The 19,654-nt window shown below is 43.6% G+C and overlaps 1 protein-coding gene across 1 annotated transcript in view; it reads left to right on the forward strand.

The window, feature by feature from the left end:
* The window catches only part of LOC125452529 (CSC1-like protein 2), a 65,001-nt gene extending 46,411 nt beyond the window's left edge, over nucleotides 1–18,590 (forward strand). Inside the window, exons 16-23 of the mRNA XM_059645722.1 lie at nucleotides 2,992–3,078; nucleotides 6,260–6,325; nucleotides 10,125–10,287; nucleotides 11,413–11,518; nucleotides 12,537–12,704; nucleotides 13,218–13,330; nucleotides 14,407–14,469; nucleotides 18,162–18,590. Coding sequence (XP_059501705.1) covers nucleotides 2,992–3,078; nucleotides 6,260–6,325; nucleotides 10,125–10,287; nucleotides 11,413–11,518; nucleotides 12,537–12,704; nucleotides 13,218–13,330; nucleotides 14,407–14,469; nucleotides 18,162–18,335 — 940 coding nt within the window. The 3' untranslated portion in view covers nucleotides 18,336–18,590. The remainder of the gene's footprint in view (nucleotides 1–2,991; nucleotides 3,079–6,259; nucleotides 6,326–10,124; nucleotides 10,288–11,412; nucleotides 11,519–12,536; nucleotides 12,705–13,217; nucleotides 13,331–14,406; nucleotides 14,470–18,161) is intronic.
* The last annotated feature ends 1,064 nt before the right edge of the window (nucleotides 18,591–19,654 follow it).

Below are 19,654 nucleotides of genomic sequence, written 5' to 3' on the forward strand. Positions count from 1 at the left end.
AAGTTTGACTTTTCATCCAGGTGGAGAGCCACCTTCCGAGGTCTAACTTTGACCCAGCATCCTATAACCGCTGATCCTGTCTAACTGGAAAAAAATTGTTAACTCATCATGCCTGTCTATTCTTCTTGTCATTTCATAAGTCCACTATGTAGTCTGCACACAATCAGCTTCAGATGTACTCCTCATTTATGGGGTCCCTGTGACTCCGGATTACCTGCCCACTCATTACAGAGAGAAGCATGAAACTGACCTGATTCAAAACATTCCTCCGAAATTCCAACCGAATCTTCTAAATCTGAATCGGTTACTATCCACAATATCATCCACCTTGTGCTGTGCCCTTGCAGTTTTCATTCGGAAAATCAGTGAGGCATGGAAAGGAATTGATTCCCACTGCACTGAGTGTTTCCCACAATCGACCTCCGTCCTTCAGCTGACCGTGGTGGCCTGAGTGGTTAGCACTACTGCCTCATAGCGCCGGGGACCTGGGCTCGATGCCACCCTCAGGTGACTGTCTGTCTGTGTGGAGTTTGCACATTTGCCCCATGTCTGTGTGGGTTTCCTCCAGGTTCAGAGATGTGCAGGCTACGTGGATTTGCCATGCTAAATTTCCCATAGTGTTCAGGGATGTGTAGGTTAGGTGTGTTAGCCATGGGAAATACAGGGTTACAGCGAAAGGGGATGGGTCTGGGTGGGATGCTCTTTGGAGGATTGGTGTGGACTTGTTGGGCTGAGTGGCCTCTAGGGAAATATGAGAAAGGCAGCCCTTACAATCTTTGACCCGTTTGGCTGAAGAACCAATCCAAAATTGACACAGTAATGTTATATACTATAGATGTGGTGCCCATAGCGAGTGTTTTAACAATGTTTGGGAATACAGGTTTTTGTTTTACAGAACTGGTGGTCTTTGTGTCACACCTTAACAGCCACTTCCGTCCTGGGTGAGGCTGGCAGTGGGACAGGCAGATGTGGTGGCTGCACTCGGTAACCACTTACTCACTGTTTGCAGCTACACACGTGTAAGGCTGGCACTGCTCTTGTAGAACCCTTGAAAAGACCCCAGGCATCTGCAGAACCTCTTCCTTTAAACAGTCCACCTGCAGCTTGGAACTTCAATAAAAGCTGACTTGATGTTGACCACTGTAACTAGATAACACGAGATTAGCTCAGTCACTTTTCCGTGCAGTGCTGAAAGCCACCACCTTCTCCATTGCAATTAGAATTAGAATTAGGTTTATTGTCACGTTTACTCAAGTTCAGGAGTACATTGAAAAGTTTACAATGTTGTCCCACATGGCACCATGTTCCGTACAACTAGATACAAATCTTAGATCCAAAATAGAGAAATTTAAAAAAAAGGTATATTACCTTACCATTAAACACAGTAAAAAGTTTAAAAAAAAATAAATCAGGTTAAAAAGGTAAACATTACAGTCTTTCAATAAACGCACTGTAGCATATCAGTGCAGGGGCTTTCGCATGCGCTCTGACTGGGCTTGCAAGCCACTGACTTCCCAAACAGACGACAAATGCTAACCTCACCAGCCATACCCAGATCCCCTGAAAGAATTTTTAAAAATATAAGAAGATCAATTTTTTATTTGTGCTGATTTCTAAAGTCTTGGGTGATTGTGTGGAATTTGCACTCCTTGTGTCTGCTGCTGTTTCCTCCCACAGTCCAAAGATGTGCAGGTCAGGCCAGCCCCTCCTAAATTGCCCACAGTGTCTAGGAATGTGCAGGTGCAGGTTGGGTGGATGAGCCGTGGGACATGCAGGGTTACAGTGATAGGATGGGGTTGCGTCTGTGTGGGGAAACTCATTGGAGGGGCGGTGTGGACTTGGTGGGCAGAATGGCTTGCTTCCACACTCTAGGAATTCTGTGGTTCTACTGGTGACTGATTACATGAAATCAGAGGTTCGCATCTTTAATTAAATAATTAGAAAAGCTAATAGAAATAAAAGCATTCACATTTATTGTCAAGAAAATTAAATGCAAAAGTAGGGAGGTTATGCTACAGTTTTATAAGGCATTGATAAGGTCACATCTGGAGTACTGTGCACAATATTGGTCCTCCTCATTTAATGAAGGATGTGTATACATTGGATGCAGTTCAGAGAAGGTATACCAGGCAAATGACTGGAATAAGGGCTAGGAGAGGGGCAAGTTGTGTCATGAGGAAAGGTTGGACAGGCTTAGCTTTAGAAAGGGAAGAGGGTACTTAATTGAAACACAAAAATCCTGAGGGGTCGTGGCAGTGTCGATGTGGGAAAAAATGTTTCCTCTTACCATTTAGAACTAATGGCTACTGTTTAAAAATCTGGGGTCCCCCATTTCAGATGGAGATGAGGTGAATTTCTTTTCCTTGGGGAATTGAGGGTCTGTAGAGCTCTCTTCCTGTAAAGGTGGTGAAAGCAAAGTACTTTTAGTTCTGAGGTCGATTCTTGCGAAGCGATCAGTTGAAAGGTTATTGACGGCAGGCAGGAATGCAGATTTAAGGTTACAATAAGATCAGCCACGATCTCACAGGATGGTGGAGCAGGTTCAAGAGGCTGAATGGCCTACTCCTGCCCCCGATGTCTATGTTCACATGACACCATGGGACCTCATTTTAGCACAACAAGAACATTTGGAACTCCCTAAACCGCCGATGTTAATCCTTTGGGAAAACAAACATTATGAGAGTGGTAAGGGTGTGGAACGCCCTGCCTGCCAATGTAGTTAACTCAGCCACATTAGGGGCATTTAAACAGTCCTTGGATAAGCACGTGGATGACGATGGGATAGTGTAGGGGGAGGGGCTTAGATTAGTTCACAGGTCGGCGCAACATCGAGGGCCGAGGGGTCTGTTCTGCGCTGTATTGTTCTATGATCAAGTTTGCTTCCCGAAACTGTGAATGTTTGCCGCTCCCTGGTAAGACTGGGCCTGGCCAAGGAATAGGCAGCTTTTCAGTTCATTATCTACCCATTTTTGTTTTTTTTTCAAAATTCAGGTCTTCAGAAAACCGTGTCACAATGCACAAACTCTACAGCTTCCTCATCATTATGGTGCTGATACTGCCATCCCTGGGCCTCACTAGGTAAGAACTTTATTAACTCTGAACCAAAGGCAACTCATTGTTAAAACATTTTTTGGGATATGTGCAGTGCTGAAAGTCTGGTGTTCACTATGTTTTCTGAGTGAATTGGTACAGCTCAATGGCCACCAGAGGGCAATAAGGAGTTGTGGGACTATTGTTGCAGGTAGAAAGTGACCAGGTAAGGACAAGCATCCCATCTGACTTCTCAGTTTTTATACACAGAGCTTTTTGTCAATGTCTAGCATGCACAGGTTTGTTCTGGGTTGCTGTTTAATCACAGAAGTTTGTAGTTTAGAGAGGATACTGATAAAGAAGGGAATGTTTTCATTCTCAAAGGACATATGCAACCAGTTATGATTTTACCACAGATTTGATAGATTTATGCTTATTTTTACTGCCACATTTTCAAAGAAAACTAAGTTCACATTCAAATCCTGTGTCCTGAGTCTGTCTACTAAACAATAGTTTATTTTATGGAGAATGTCAGGTTTTTGAAGATTGAGAAATAGAAGTAGACACGTGGAACTTTATTCCTTTATCAATAAATGTCAGAGCATAAAAGGAGCAGACTATATAACTGTGTAAGGCATTAGTGAGACCGCAGCTGAGGTGCTGCATACAGTTTTTGGTGTCCTTACTTGAGGAGAGATGTAGTTAAATTGGAAGTAGTTCAGAGCAGGTTCATGAGATTGTTCCAGAAGAGAAGGGATTATTTTGAGGAGAGATTGAGCAGTTTAGGCCTATACACTGCAGAGTTTATAAGAATGAGAGGAGATCTAATTGAGATGCTAAATGGGATTGACAAAGTGGACATGGAGAGGATGTTCTCTCATGTGAGGCAATCTAGAATGAGAGGTTATAGTTTTCAGATAAGGGGTAGCAGATTTTAAACAGATGAGAAGGAATTACTTCTCTCAAAGGTTTATGAATCTGTGGAATTCACTCCCCCAGTGAATGCTAGGACATGGAGCAAATTTCAGGAGGAGATGGACAGTTTTTAATTAGTAATGGGTTGAAGGGTTAGAGAGACCAAGTAAGATTTTGGAGTTGAGGCTGAGATGAGATTGGCAATGATCTTATTACATGGTGGAGTAGGCTTGAAGGGCTGAATGGCCTACTCCTGCTGCTAGTTTTTATGTAAAGGCACAAAGAAGTGCATAAACAAATAAAAGATACATTGGAGGAGATTGTAAAAGCTTGTACGGGTTCGAAAAACAAGAGTAAACATGACTCCCTTAAAGGCAGAAAAGTGCAATGGAAGATGGGAAATGGTAGCATCAAATAAATGTTGTGTGTCTGTCTTCATGGTAGAAAGCAAAACGAAACCTTACGGAAGGAATGGGGGAATTAAGGGTTGAGTGTAAATGGGGAACTTATGAATATTAATATTCGTTAAGACACTGGATTGGAGAAATAAATGGGACTAAAAGCCAACAGATTTTTGGGATATGGTGGCTGGTATCCCGGGGTTTTAGAAGCTGTGGTGGAATGGAATAATTGTAATTTTCTAAGTCTTGCCTTGTTCCAAATTGGTCTCTGTGGATGGGAAGGTAGAAATAAAATGACTATTTAGGGAAGGAGGGAGGGGGGGTAAACTGAGAAAGATAGGCCATTTAGCCTGATGTGATTAGTAGGGAAAATGCTAAAAAAAAATTATTAGGGTTGAGGCATTTAGTAAGTCACCTGATTGTACTGCAGAGTCAGTCTGGAGCAGGAAAGGGAAACCATGTTGAAGTTGGTTGGCTCACCAAGCTGGTTTGGTGTTCCACAGACGTTTTGTTACTGTGCTTGGTGACATCCTCAATGCAGCCTCTGATGAAGCATCGGTGTGTTTTCCCGCCTGGTTTTTAAACTCTGGGGTTCATTGCGATGGATTGCCTCATGTCCGGGTTTCCTCCGCAGTGGAATGTATACAGGGTTGATGTCAACGTGTTTATTAATAGCCTGCTTTGTGGAGTGCCAGGCTTCCAGGAATTCTTGTGCTTGTCTCTGCCTAGCCTGTACCAGGATCTTGGTGTTAATCCACACGGACAAGGAGAACCATGACTTTGGGACAACACCAAGATCCTGGGACAGGTTAGGCAGAAGCAAGCACAAGAATTCCTGGAAGGCTGGCACTCCACAAAGCAGGCTATTAATAAACACGTTGACATCGACCCCGTATAAATTCCACTATGGAGGAAACCCGGAAGTGAGGCAATCGACTCCAGAGTTTAAAAACCAGGTAGGAAAACACACTGATGCTTCATCAGAGGCTGCACTGAGGATATCACCAAGGACGGTAACGAAACGTCTGCGGAACAGCAAACCAGTTTGACGAGCCAACCAACTTCAACACCCACAACCTGAGCCACAGATCTACTCCAAAACCTTAAAGGGAAACCATATTTGACAAAGTTATTAAACGCTGTTTAAGGCTGTAAACAGCTAGGTAGATAAGGGGGAGTCAATAGATGTGGACTATTTGGATGTTCAGAATTAGTCAATTAAATGCAAAGACAATTTTCATGTAATTTGAACTCTTGGTATTGAGGTTAGAATTAGTTTTGGATTCGGGATTGGCTAACAAATATAAAACAGAGGGAATAAACAGGTCAGTTTGGATTGGCAAACATCATTTAGTCAGGTGGTATAAGGTTCAGGGCCTGGGTATCAGTCATTTATAAACTACATCAATGATTTAGATGAGGCGGCCAAATATGCACTGCAGCATTAAACTCATCACCGGTCACCTCTCTGGAATGAGACAGCAGCCCTGTGATCGGGTAGGACTATGGCAACTTTACCTTTTGAAAGCTTGATAGCAAATCCCTGTCAGGAATATTGTTTGTGTGAGCATAGTTTAGATGGAATGATGGTTACCAGATTAAGACTTGGGTTGAGCTGATCATCTTGTGAGGATAGATTAAGTAGACCATGATGACTATCAGTACATTTCCAAAGAACATTGATCTCATTGAAGAGGCTGGACCTCCATTTGTATTATTGTGTCTCTGAAATTTTTTGGGATTTAATTTAGCCATAAGCAGTTTTTTATTTGTTAAACTTCCAGAGACGGCATTAATTAAGTCTCATTGAAGTCCTCTTGTATTGATCCTGTGAAGCCTTTAGTACCCTTGTACCATTGCTTGTCAAGTGATGTCTTAATGGAGTCACTCCCTGTACCCTATCTGTGTTACAGTCTTGATGTCTTCTTCCGATGGCTTTTCGATAAGAGTTTCCTTGAACGAGCCAGGATTAGATTTGAGTGAGTATCCTGTCTTTGACATCTAAGGATTTGTGATCACACTATAAGGGATGAATTTATGGTGAAGATGTATCAGCGTATGATGGATTGGCATATGTTGGTGATGGATATTTGTGAATTGCATGCTTAAGAAAAAGGTTTATGGGTATAAATTTATACGGGACTGAGTTAATATGCTGTAAATATAGGTGATAGGGATAGGTGACACACACAGGCTGATGTATACAGGATGGATGGAAAATAAATATATGAAGGTTGCGAGTTTGAAGGATGGGTGAACAGACGGTAGATGTGCTCTCAGATAGGGTTTTATGGATGGATATTAAATGTGGAATTAAATACCACACCCCATCCCATTCTCGCTCAAACCCTTTGCTCCGATAAAATCCAGCTCAGGGTGGCTCACAAGCAGTATTCCCTTCAATCACTAACTGACTGACCCTTAACAGTTCACAGCAAACTGCCCACGATCTGCATTCCACTCTCACTGACCTGTGGCATCAGTCACTAGTCACCTGTAGAGTCTACAGGTAACGCCAAAGGAGAGCTGCCAACCAGCTGGCTATACTACAGAACTCCTGCCTCTGGGGGTCTTCAATCTCAGGAAAGTCCTGACAATGCCCAGTGCAGTTGGGTCGTCAGGGGATGGAATACACAGCCTGAAAATGTGGCGGAGGCAAGTTCAACTGGGGTATTCAAGGACGTTAGATGGTTGTTTATGGATAGTCATAGCGTGCAAGGACATGGGGGGAATAAGGCAATGTGTGCAGGACGGTTTCCTGACACAGTATGTTGGAGGGCCGACAAGAGGGGAGGCCACACTGGATCTGGTACTTGGTAATGAACCAGGCCAGGTGTTTGATTTAGTGGTAGTTGAGCACTTTGGAGAAACATAATTTGGTTATGTTTAGTTTAGCGAGGGAAAGGAATAGGAACATGCCACAGTGCAAGAGTTATAGATGGGGGAAGGGCAATTATAATGCAATTAGGCAAGACTTAGGAGGCATAGAATGGGTTAGCAAAATGCAGGGGATGGGGACAGTCGAAATGTGGAGCTGGTTTAAGGAACAGATATTACGTGTCCTTGATAGGTATGTCCCTGTCCAGCAGGGAGGAAGCGATAAGGCAGGGGAACTGTGGTTTACTAAAGAAATTGTATCTCTTGTTAAGCGGAAGAGGGAGGCTTATGTGACGATGAGACGAGATGGTTCAGATGAGGCAATGGAGAGTTACAAGAAGGATTTAAAGAGAGTTAAGAAGAGCAAGGAGGGGACATGAGCAGACATTAGCAGGTAGAATAAAGGAGAACCCTAAAGCTTTATATAGGTATGTGAGGAATAAGATGATGACTAGGGTGGGAGTAGAGTCTGTCAAATACAGAAGTGGGAAGTTGTGTGTGGACCCTGTGGAGATCGGAGAGGTGCTAAATTATAATTTCTCATCTGTTTTCACTGAGGAACAGGGGAATATTGTAGAGGAGATGACTGAGTTACGGGCTACTGGAATTGAAAGGATTAAGGTTAGTAAGGAGGAGGGGTTATCAATTCTAGAATGTGTGAAGGTAGATAAATCCCCTGGGCAGGATGGTATTGTTCCGAGGATTCTCTGGGAAGCTAGGGAGGAGGTGGCGGAGCCTTTGGCCTTGATCTTTGAGTCCTCATTGTCTACAGGTTTAGTACCAGAGGACTGGAGGATTGCAAATGTTGTGCCCTTGTTCAAGAAGGGCAGTTGGGATGACCTAGGTAATTATAGACCTGTGAGCCTTATGTCTGTTGTAGGAAAAGTTTTGGAAAGGATAATAAGAAATAGGATTTATAATCATATGGCAAGCAACAATTTGATTGGAGATAGTCAGCATGGATTAGTCAAGGGCAGGTCATATCTCACAAACCGCATTGAGTTTTTTGAGAAGGTGACCAAGTATGTGAATGAGCGTAAGGCAGTTGACGTAGTGTACATGGACTTCGGTAAAGCCTTTGATAAGGTTCCACATGGTAGGCTATTGGAGAAAATACAGAGGCACAGGATTGAGGGAGATTTAGCAGTTTGGATTAGAAACTGGCTTTCTGTAAGGAGGCAACGAGTGGTGGTTGATGGAAAAGATTCAGCCTGCAGTCAGGTCACTAGTGGTGTGCCTCAAGGATCTGTTTTGGGACCACTGCTGTTTGTCATTTTTATAAATGACTTGAACGCAGGCATAGGTGGACGGGTCAGTAAGTTTGCAGACAACACTAAAGTTGGTGGAGTGATGGACAGTGTGGAAGAACGTTGCAGGTTGCAGGGAGACTTGGATAAACTGCTGAATTGGGCTGAAAGGTGGCAAATGGAGTTCAATGCAGATAAATGTGACGTAATTCACTTTGGGAAGAATAATAGGAAGGCAGAATACTGGGTCAATGAAAAGATTCTTTATAGTGTGGATGTGCAGAGTGATCTTGGTGTCCATGTACATAGATCCCTGAAAGTTGCCACCCAGGTTGATAGTGCTGTTAAGAAGGCTTATGGTGTGTTAGAGATAATGGGAACTGCAGATGCTGGAGAATTCAAGACAACAAAATGTGAGGCTGGATGAACACAGCAGGCCAAGCAGCATCTCAGGAGCACAAAAGCTGACGTTTCGGGCCTAGACCCTTCATCAGAGAGGGGGATGGGGTGAGGGTTCTGGAATAAATAGGGAGAGAGGGGGAGGCGGACCGAAGATGGAGAGAAAAGAAGATAGGTGGAGAGAGTATAGGTGGGGAGGTAGGGAGGGGATAGGTCAGTCCAGGGAAGACGGACAGGTCAAGGAGGTGGGATGAGGTTAGTAGGTAGATGGGGGTGCGGCTTGGGGTGGGAGGAAGGGATGGGTGAGAGGAAGAACAGGTTAGGGAGGCGGAGACAGGTTGGACTGGTTTTGGGATGCAGTGGGGGGGGGGGGGGGGGGAGGAGCTGGGCTGGTTGTGTGGTGCAGTGGGGGGGAGGGGACGAACTGGGCTGGTTTAGGGATGCAGTTGGGGATTCCTGCTTTTTATATGCAGCACCTACTTGGGCAATTTTGTACATTGCTGGGTAGATGGCAGTGTTGTAACTGCACTAGAATAGCTTGACCAGGGGAACAGCAAGTTCTGGAGCACAAGTCTTCAGCTTTGTCATTGGAATATTGTCAGGTCCCATAGCCGTTGCAGTATCCAGTGCCTCCAGCCATTTCTTGATATTAACTTAAATGAATCACATCGGCTGAAGTCTGGTATAGGAATTGCTGGGGACCACTGGAGGAGGCTGAGATGGATCATCCATGTGGCACTTCTGGCTGAATATTACTGCAAATGCTTCAGTCTCATCTTTGGCACGTATGTGTTGGTCTCTCCCATCATTGAGGATAGGGATATTTGTGGAGCCTTCTCCAGTGAGAAGTTTCATTGCCCACGACCATTCACAACTGAATGTGGCCAGACTGCAGAGCTTAAATCTGATCCATTAGTTGTGGGATTGCTTAGCTCTGTTTATCACTCACTGCTTAAGCTGTTTGGCATGCAAGTAGTCCTGTTTGGTAGCTTCATCAGGTTGACACCATCTTCAGGTATGCCTGGTGCTGCTCCTAACGTGCCCTCCAGCATTAATCCCTTGTCCTGATGGTAAAGGTTGAAATGGGAGATATGCCAGGCCCAGAGGTTGCAGATTGTGCAGGAATACAATTCTGCTGTTGTTGATTGCCCAGAGTGCATCATGGATGTTCAATCTTGGAGCTGACTAAAGTCAGCCCCATTGACTGTCTGAATGTAGCTCCCTGCTAGATGCGGTCATTTTGTTTTATTTGCAGGTGCGTGTTTCTTCCTGACCAGGGTGCCTTCTTTGTGAACTATGTCATTGCATCAGCCTTTGTGGGGAACTCCATGGCTCTGTTACGCCTCCCCAGCCTGCTGCTCTACTCTCTGCGGATGCTGATGGCCAAGTCTGCAGCAGAAAGGAAAGTTGTCAAGCAGGTAGGTCCTGGTCTTCTCTGTAAATCTGCCTGGGACCTAGCTTCACTTCAGAAGGTTTTATGTAGCACAAAAGAAAAGCACTAGGCCTCCTCTCCCTGAGCCTTGAACCCCACTCCACTTCTAATTCTACAGCCACCAAACTTTGTTATCTTGAGTCCTAGGGTTTCTTGCGTGCCCAGTTCTTTCAACTGTTCTTCAGCCTTAATACTGGAGTTGAGATGACTTCTGATGTTGTCAAAGCTTTCAGAATTTGTCATCCGCTTTCTCTGGCATTCCCCTCAAAATGTCATTTCCCTTAGACATGTTCTCTTCGCTCACTGACTTACCTGTTCAAACCTATAGCTAAACCCATAGAGACACAGTGCAAACTGACTGTGAAAAACAAAAGTTGTTATTCCTGTGTTATCATTGCCAAGATCAAAGTTTGACTTTGTCATTCAGCATCCTTGGACAAGCTTTTTCTTTTTCAAAACCAAAAAAAATTGCATTTCCTGTCTCTGAGAACAACTATTGAACGGATAGCTCCTTGCTCATTTTTCCCCACTTTTGCCATGCATCCTGCATTGAGTCTTATTCATAGTGGTGCAGGAACTCGGCATCCTATCTATATTTCACACTCAAATCTTGCAGAGTGTGCCTCCTGCCAATGAAACCAAGCCTTCACTCAAATAGATGGGAGTGGAGGTGGACCACTTTTGTTTATTTCTTTTTATATCTCCTTCCCTGAGCCCCAAGTATGCATTCTCAGGCAGTCACCCAATACCTTCTGGAGTGAAGTTGCTAACGTATGCTGAACTATTTGAGCTGTCAGAATTGGGTTGAGTTGTTGAAATCCATATCACGGTGCACCACCCGAGATTTCCAAAGAAGCTTTTATCTGCTGTGTCTGTGCTGGGCTCTAATTCAAGAGGAAGTACATGAAATGGCATGGCAGAGGAAGAGGAAATGAGGGTGTAGACCAGTTGGGCTAAATGGCCTGCAGCAAACTCACTTCCCGACTCCCTAAAGCCTTTCCACTATCGTTGGGGAGTGGGTTGAGATTACCAGAAGGTAAATGGCCTGTTGTTTTGCTTTACCCAGTAGTTCTTTACAAACATTATTGATGTACATCTCATTGCCTTACAGCATCAAGCATATGAGTTTGAGTTTGGAGTGAATTATGCATGGATGCTCTGTGTATTCACAGTGGTGGTTGCTTACAGCATCACCTGTCCGACCATCGTTCCCTTTGGTAAGGATTTCGTATCTCAGTGAATCTGCTACATAGATTATTCAGTTATCGCACTTGGCTTCCAACTGGAAGAAGGCAACAAGGAAACTTGCATGACGCTGATGTCTTTTAAATGTTGGGCAGTCTGAAAGTCTGTCACAGCCAATGCAGTAATTTTTGAAGTACCAGTCCCCAATTGTAATACAGGGATAAAATGACCAGGTATTTCAATTCTAGTGAAGTTAGGGGCGAGATAAATGCTATTCAAGATCATGAACAAAACTCTCCTGCTCCTCTTTGAAATAGTACCACAAGACCTTTTATGTGCACCTGTAGACAGGGAGGGATTCTGTGTAACACTTTGACAGTGCAACACTCCCTTAGTACTGCATTGAAGGAAGAGTCACCGTACCTCTAATGTTAATTGATTTCTGTCCACAGATGCTGCCAGAACCACTGAGCTTTTCTAGCAGTTTCTCGGGTTTTTTTGGGGTTTCTGGATAAGAACATCTGCAGTTCTTTTGGTTTTTAGAGAGTTCCCTGTGTTGGGCAAGAGGAGAAAACAGAATAAACTGCCAGGTTTCACAGTCACTCGCTTGGAATACTTCTGATGAAAACTCAGCACCAGACTTGTAGAGGTCTGGCTCTGCCTTTAAAAAAAATGCACATTAATGCTAAATGTGCAGAAAACCCCTTGCTTAATGCACTACACAGCTGTACAAACAAGAAAGATCACAAGGTCAAACCTTGTTTTCAACTGGACAGCTGCTAAAGGGCTGTAGTTAACCCTCATTGACTCGGAACAGGGTCGCTGCTTGCAGTGATGCCTACAACACATCAGACAAGTCCAGATGGTTAAATAGCCTGTTGTTGAATGGGTGGAGAGCTGGGATCCTGATGTCCACAGCCCAATCTGGAAGGAGCCAGAGTAAGCCATTATGTTCCTGAATGAGTTCCACTGCATGGGAGACAGTACCTGAAGTTTGCCCCACTCAGTGTCTTGCACCTTCTGTCATGTTTTTTTTCCTTTCAACTACAGGCTTGATCTACATCCTACTGAAGCACCTAGTGGATAGGTACAACTTATACTATGCCTACCTGCCTGCCAAACTTAACCGGAGGATCCACGCTGCTGCTGTGAACCAAACTCTGGCAGCCCCTATCATCTGTCTGGTCTGGCTGCTCTTCTTCTCTGTGCTCAGAGGAGGTAAGTCCATTTCCTTCCATCAACCGAGCATCTGGTAATCTCAACCCACTCCCCAACGATAGTGGAAAGGCTTTAGGGAGTCGGGAAGTGAGTTTGCTGCAGTATTCCTAGTCACTATTTATGTGGCTAGTCCAGTTCAGTTTCTCATCAATGGTAATCCTCAGATGTTGATAATGAGAGATTCAGTGATGGTAATGCCATTGAACAAAGGGTGAGCGTTAGATTTTCTCTTATTGGAAATGGTCTTGTGCAGTGTGAATGTTACTTGCTATTTCCACCCAAGCCTGAAAATTGTCTAGGTCTTGTTGCATGTGGAAGTGCACTGCTCCAGTATCTGAGGAGTTACAAATGATGAAGTGTTCTATCATCAGTGAACATCCTACTTCTAGCTTCAGGTTGATGAAGCAGCTGAAGATGGTTAGTTGAACATAAACAGAACTCCTGTCACTCTACTTTCTCATTAGTTATGATCCTTCCTAGTTTTCGTGCATCTCCTCTCTCCCTGTCATGTAGGACTGTCTGCAGCAACATCAATCTTCACCTTGACTGTGGTGCTGAGTACCATTGCTGTCTGCATTATTTCCAGTTGTTTTGGCTACTTCAAGTACTTCACGGTCAACATGATGGTGAGTTTGCACTCTGCACTACAATTACCAATATATTGTTAGGGCAGCAGAAGAGAGGAAGAGGTTTGAGGGGTTGTCGTGATATTCCCACGGTGCTAGATTGTGTTATCGGCTTCTGAGTATGGCCAGACTGGACTGTAGTGAAAGCGGTTCCAGTCAGTGACTCGGTGGATCACGAGGTGGCTTCATGTACTGGAAGTGTGTCCGGTTGTTAGGATCACAAGCACTGGTAAAATTGCATCTCCACTATCCTTGCAGAAAAGAACAGAAAGCAGAGGGTAGAATCAACATAATGCATTTAAGCCAGGGGAGGGAGCCAGAGAGACCTATCACTAGGCTGTGCTCCTGGTCTATTGAATGTGGACTGCAGAAAGTGCATCCTGTAACAAATCCCTAACAGAGTACAGTGGAATGGAGAGAGATTTACAGCATGCCTCAATGTTCATAGGGAGGCAACAACATAGCGATCATTCACTGGGTTTTGCATTATTAGACCGATGTTATGGGGATATGGGTTTGAATCCAACCACAGATTGAGATATTTGAATTTGATGACCAAAATAATCTTAAAGTAAACTGACTACTTAACCACTGTCAATTGCTGTTTAAAAAACCCTCTAGTTCACTAATGCCCTTTAGGGAAGGAAATCTGCCATCCTTACCGGAGCTGGCCTACACATGACTCAACTATGTCAATGAGGTTGACTTCCAACTGACCTCTGAAATGGTCACTCAACTCAAGGGCAATTAGAGACAGGCAGTAAATGCCCACAGGCCATGAATGGGATACCAGGAATGGAGGCATCATAATGGGTCCTATCCATCCTGTCTGCAGGATTCCTAAACAGCCATGAGGCAGACTTGGTGTACTTTAGGCTAGAAAGATGGTAGAGTAGTGATTTGCTGCCTTCTTAACATTAGTGGCCCAGGCTCCTGGTGATGTTTTCATACCTCCAGCAGTGAGCAACCATATTTCTTTACCAAGACCATAGCTGCAAGTAGAATATGGTACTGATTTTGAGACTTGTTTCTGGTGACGTATGACTGATTAGAAAATCTATGTTTTGCATCCCCAGGGTAAAAAATTGCCGACTGAGGAAACAGAAACAGAAGCTGCAGCCCCTGCCTGGCAATCTGAAGTAAGTAACACAAGAGTAGGTTTTAACATTGAGACACGGGAAGAACAACATCTTCCTACAGTCAAAAAGACTATTTGTGTAGCTCATAAAACTGGCATTGTCCACAAATGACATCCATGGATAGGAAAAGTTTAGAAGGATATGCGCCAAATGCTGTCAATTCATAGAATTTGTGGAGTGTGAACAAAGGCCATTCAGCTCAGAGTCCTCACTGACCTTCCAAAGACTTACAAGAGAATTTTGCACTGGTTGGAGTTGGGATTCTTGTTCTTTCAAAATGTGTTATGTATTTTAATGATGTTCGGACACAATTTCAAAACTTGTGCACGATACAAAATTTGTGAACTGTGAGGAGGATATTCTAGAACTTCACAGGGATGTAGGTTAGTGAAATGTATAGACAAGTCTCAAACAATATTTAATGTGGAGAACAAAATTATTCATTTTGAAGGAAGATGCAGAGACAAGATAAAGAGTACAAAAGTAAATGTGATGCAGGAGTCCTAGGAATTAGATCTATATGAATGAATGAATTATTGAAGGTGACAGGACAGATTGAAAGAGCCCTTAGAGCCTTGGATGCCTTTTGCATTATTGATAGGGGCATAGAGTACCTGTAAAAAACACTGGATCAACTTCAACAGGCGTATTGTGTCTAGTTCTAGGTGTCACACTTAAGGAAGGATATGAAGGTGTTGAAGAAAATGCAGGGAAGTTTAATCAGCAGTGCCAATGATAAGGAACTTCAGTTATAGAGCTGCACAGCACAGGAACAGACCCTTCAATCCAGCTCATCCACATCAACCAGGTTTCCCAAACTAAATTAGTCCCGTGGACCTGTGTTTAGTTCATATCCCTCAATTTTTCCTATTTATGGACCCGTCCAAATGTCTTTTAAAATTGTAACTGCACCTGTCTCTATCACTTTCTCTCTCAATTCATATAAACCACCCTGCATCTGATCAAAGTTACCCATGTCTCTGTTAAATCTTTCTCTGCTCACCTTAAAAATAAGCCCTCTCATTCTGAACTCCCCTACCCTGGGCAAAGACCATTGCTATTAAGCTTGTTTACACAACTCATGATTTTTTAAACCTCTTACGAGATCACTCCTCAAGTTCCTACACTACAGGAAAAAAAATTTCAGCATATTTTTATAAATCAAATTGTTCATTCCTAGCAATGCCCTGGTAAATCTTTTCTGAACCCTCTCCAATTTAATAACATCCTTCCCATAGCAAGGTGACCAGAATTGCATAGTACTCCAGATCATGCCTCACCAACGTCCTGCAAAACCTCAGATAACAAAGTGTGGGGCAGGATGAACACAGCAGGCCAATAAGCATCTCAGGAGCACAAAAGTTGACGTTTCGGGCCTGGAACCTTCATCAGAGAGGGGGATGGGGAGTGTGTTCTGGAATAAATAGGGGGAGGTGGACTGAAGATGGAGAGAAAAGAAGTTAGGTGGAGAGGAGAGTACAGGTAGGGAGGAGATAGGCTAGTCTAGGGAAGACAGACAAGTCAAGGAGATGGGATGAAGTTAGTAGGTAGGAAATGGAGGTGCGGCTTGAGGTGGGAGGAAGGGATGGATGATAGGAAGAACAGGTTAGGGAGGCAGAGACAGGCTGGGCTGGTTTTGGGATGCAGTGGGGCAGGGGGGAAAGGGGACAAACTGGGCTGGTTTTGGGATGCGGTAGGGGGAAGGGGAGATTTTGGAGCTGGTGAAGTCTACATTGATACCATTGGGCTGCAGGGTTCCCAAGCGGAATATGAGTTGCTGTTCCTGCAACCTTCGGGTGGCATCACTGTGGCATTGCAGGAGGCCCATGATGGACATGGCGTCTAGAGAAATGGTTAAAATGGTTTGCGACTGGGAGGTGCGGTTGTTTATTGCGAACCAAGGGGAGGTGTTCTCAACATGTTGTGATGATTATGGTCACTGCTCCCAAAGTGCTCCTCCACTAACACTTCAGTAACTTGCCCTGCCTTATTTCCCAAGAGAAGATCAAGGTTTGTTCCTTCTCTAGTAGGTTCATCTACAAATTGAAAAAAAATTTCCTTGAATATATTTAACAAATTCTCTCCCCCTCCAAGCCTGCAACAGTATGACTGTCTCAGACCGTGTTTGGAAAGTTAAAATCCCCTATTAGAGCCCTATTACTCTTACACATATCTGAAATCTCCCTACAACTGTGCTCTTTGGTTTCCTGCTAATTTGAGGGGCCTACAGTACAATCTCAAAGGTGATCATCGCTTTATTTCTGCGTTTTACCCATATAGCTTCATTGGCCAAGCGCCTAGGACTATCCTAAGTACAGAAGGTTTTCCCTTATCAAAATCACCACTCCCCCTTATCCTTCCTACAGTATCTAAAGCCTGAAACATTAAGCTGTCAGTCATGTTTCTATAAAAGCTCACACACACACACACACACACACACACACACTCTCATACTCTCAGACATACGATAAATTGGGACTGTTCCCCTCGATGGAAGTGAAGAGCCAATTTGATACAGGGGTTCAAAATCATGAGTTTACACTATAGGTTTCTCTTAACATTTCTCCCCCTATCACATTGGAAGGATTGAGAATGAGTGGCCACGGATTTAAGATCATTGGTAAAAGTAGCACTGGTGACAGGAGGATAAATTTTTCCACACAATGCATGGTTAGGATGTAGAAAATGATAGGGTTAGCTGAGACTGACGGTGGCAGGTTCAACTCAGACACTTAAAGACTTGGCTTACTTCCCAAAAAAGGAAGAATGTGGAGAGGAGGTAGGGGTGTGACTGAGTAAATTGATCCTTCAAAAACCCAGCACAGGAGTGTTTAGAAAACAAAATCTGCAGTTGCTAGATGTCCAAATTAAATGGAGAGAATGGAGAAGTCAACTTTCCAGTGCGGACCATTTGGTCGCAAAGAAGAGTCCACCCTTGCGACAACTTAGCACGTGGAAATGCGTTCAGGCATTTCCACGTTCTGTCTCAACACTGGCTCATTAAAATCAGTTTTGCTAGAATGTGCAGACTAGCCTGCAATTGCCTGAAATTTCCCTATGTTTCATTAGCCTGCCAATATACATGCCTTTACCTGTAGGCTCACAGATTATTAGCCCTCTTAATAACTAACAACCCTTAGCCTCCTTTGCTAGAAAGCACAGGTAATATGGGAGAGGACAACATCAACTGTAACTCCTGCCTCCTTCAGTACAAATAGTCCTGTAGGTTAGTGATTAATGGACAGTTGTAGAAGCAGAAGTTGAAATTAGCTTCGTAAAGCTGTCCAGTGAAAGCACTGGAATAAAATGAACATCCATAAGCTTTCAAAAAAAAAATGATAATGTTCACCCTTTTTCCTCCTGTTCCATGGGCAAGTCAGCTCAGAAAGGTAGAAGGCTCATTTACTATTACATGCTGATCTCGGGTGGGATAGCACCAGTGAAACTCACTGATCATCCATAGGGCAGAACGGTATAGTCATATTGATGAGTATTTTCTGTGCCGTACCTTCTGTTAGTACGCTTTACCTCTGCAGCCATCTTCCAAGGATAGGATTGAATTGGTTTGTAGATAACCTCATGGATAGTCACCATCACATGCAATCTGGGATACTAAAAGGGTGAATGGCCAGTTGCGCTACTTTCAAATGAGATGACCTCTAATCTTTGACATCTATTTTGAACCATTGCAGACCTATGTCCCAAGAGTCCTACGTGAACCCAAGTCTGAAAACAGCCAACTTGAGCACCATGACCAGCCTTCATATGGTGCCTTGGAAAACAGCAATCAGCATATACCTTTTCCAGGCAACAGTCAAGATAATGACCAAGTATTTTTAGTGGATACGGGAGCTACTGAGATCTAGGAAATCTACACCTGATTAGAACTGGACTGGTCACATGTGGTACTGTTACAGCTCTGTTGGGGCACAAGAGGAATGGATATTGTCCAACAGCTCATTTACTTGCACTCTACCTTTTTCAATAGCCTTGATGAATAGGAAGTTTTGTTTTGCTAATTTCTTTGAAGTTATTTTTTTTGAGGGGGGTGTTTGGTTACAGCAGGTCTTCAGGGTGGTGGCACAGGAATGGAGTGTTGTTGATGATTGATCTCCATCTGAGCTGGGTTGGGGGGGGGGGGGGGTGGGGTCAGTGGACTTAAACATTAATGCAGCCTTCTCCCCTAAGATGCTACCAGACCTGCTGCATTGCTCCAGTAGTTTGTGTCTTTGGTTCTCTATCTACACTGTTGACTGTGGTTTAGAATTCTTTTATCGTAGAGCTTCAAGTCACCCAAGCTTTACATCCTGTTACAGTAATCAACATTTCTGGAGGAAACGGTGTTTGGTAGATAATTGCCACTATCATGTGATCTGTTTTAACTTAAAGGCTATTAGTTCTAGGTTTGAATCTGACTTTTATTCTAAAACTGAACTTGAGAAGAATTTACAGTTGAATTCATACATTGGATGTGTGTGTGGAAGGCTGAGGGTTCAAAGTTTAACAAAAGCTTACTGAGCACTTCATTCTATACTCTGACAGATGATGACACATGACGCACACTGGCACATACTTTTACTGGGGTTGAGGAGAGAAAAATGGAACATTACTACACAGGCTGACCCAAATCTTAGGCTTTCAAAGAAGGGTGGTTGTTCAACTATGAAGCTGTTGTCAGTTCAACATAGGTGGTCACTGATATACATTAATCAATAAGCAGTTCCAAGACCAGGCGAGGAGGAAATGGTGTGCTGACATTTTCTTTAAGCCCACAGGTGCTAAATCATGAATAGCATGACATAATGAAGTGTGGCCACGATTGAAAAATTATTTGTGTTTTGCCAATGCTAGAACAGACTAAGTTTAGTGCAGTGGTGTTGGCACAAGCAGCAAGATAAAAACAAAAGGTCATGTTCAATATAAGAGAATTTACTTTACAATCTGAACACCTTTGATTTCAGTCCTGTCCTCCCAGCATTTGCTTACTCAGCTGAGACACCAAATCCAATATTTGGGTATATAATAGCATAGCACAGGAGGGCTGCTATTCAGTCACTCATGCTTAAGCTGGCAAATTTAGTCTCAACCTTGCTTTCCCTATTAGGGCATGAAAATTCAGAACAAACTAGGGCACACTACTTCAGCCTGCTCCATCATTCAATAAGATCATGGCTGATGATAGTTG

The sequence above is a fragment of the Stegostoma tigrinum genome, chromosome 4 (genome assembly GCF_030684315.1).
Source record: "Stegostoma tigrinum isolate sSteTig4 chromosome 4, sSteTig4.hap1, whole genome shotgun sequence".
Lineage (NCBI taxonomy): Eukaryota > Metazoa > Chordata > Chondrichthyes > Orectolobiformes > Stegostomatidae > Stegostoma > Stegostoma tigrinum.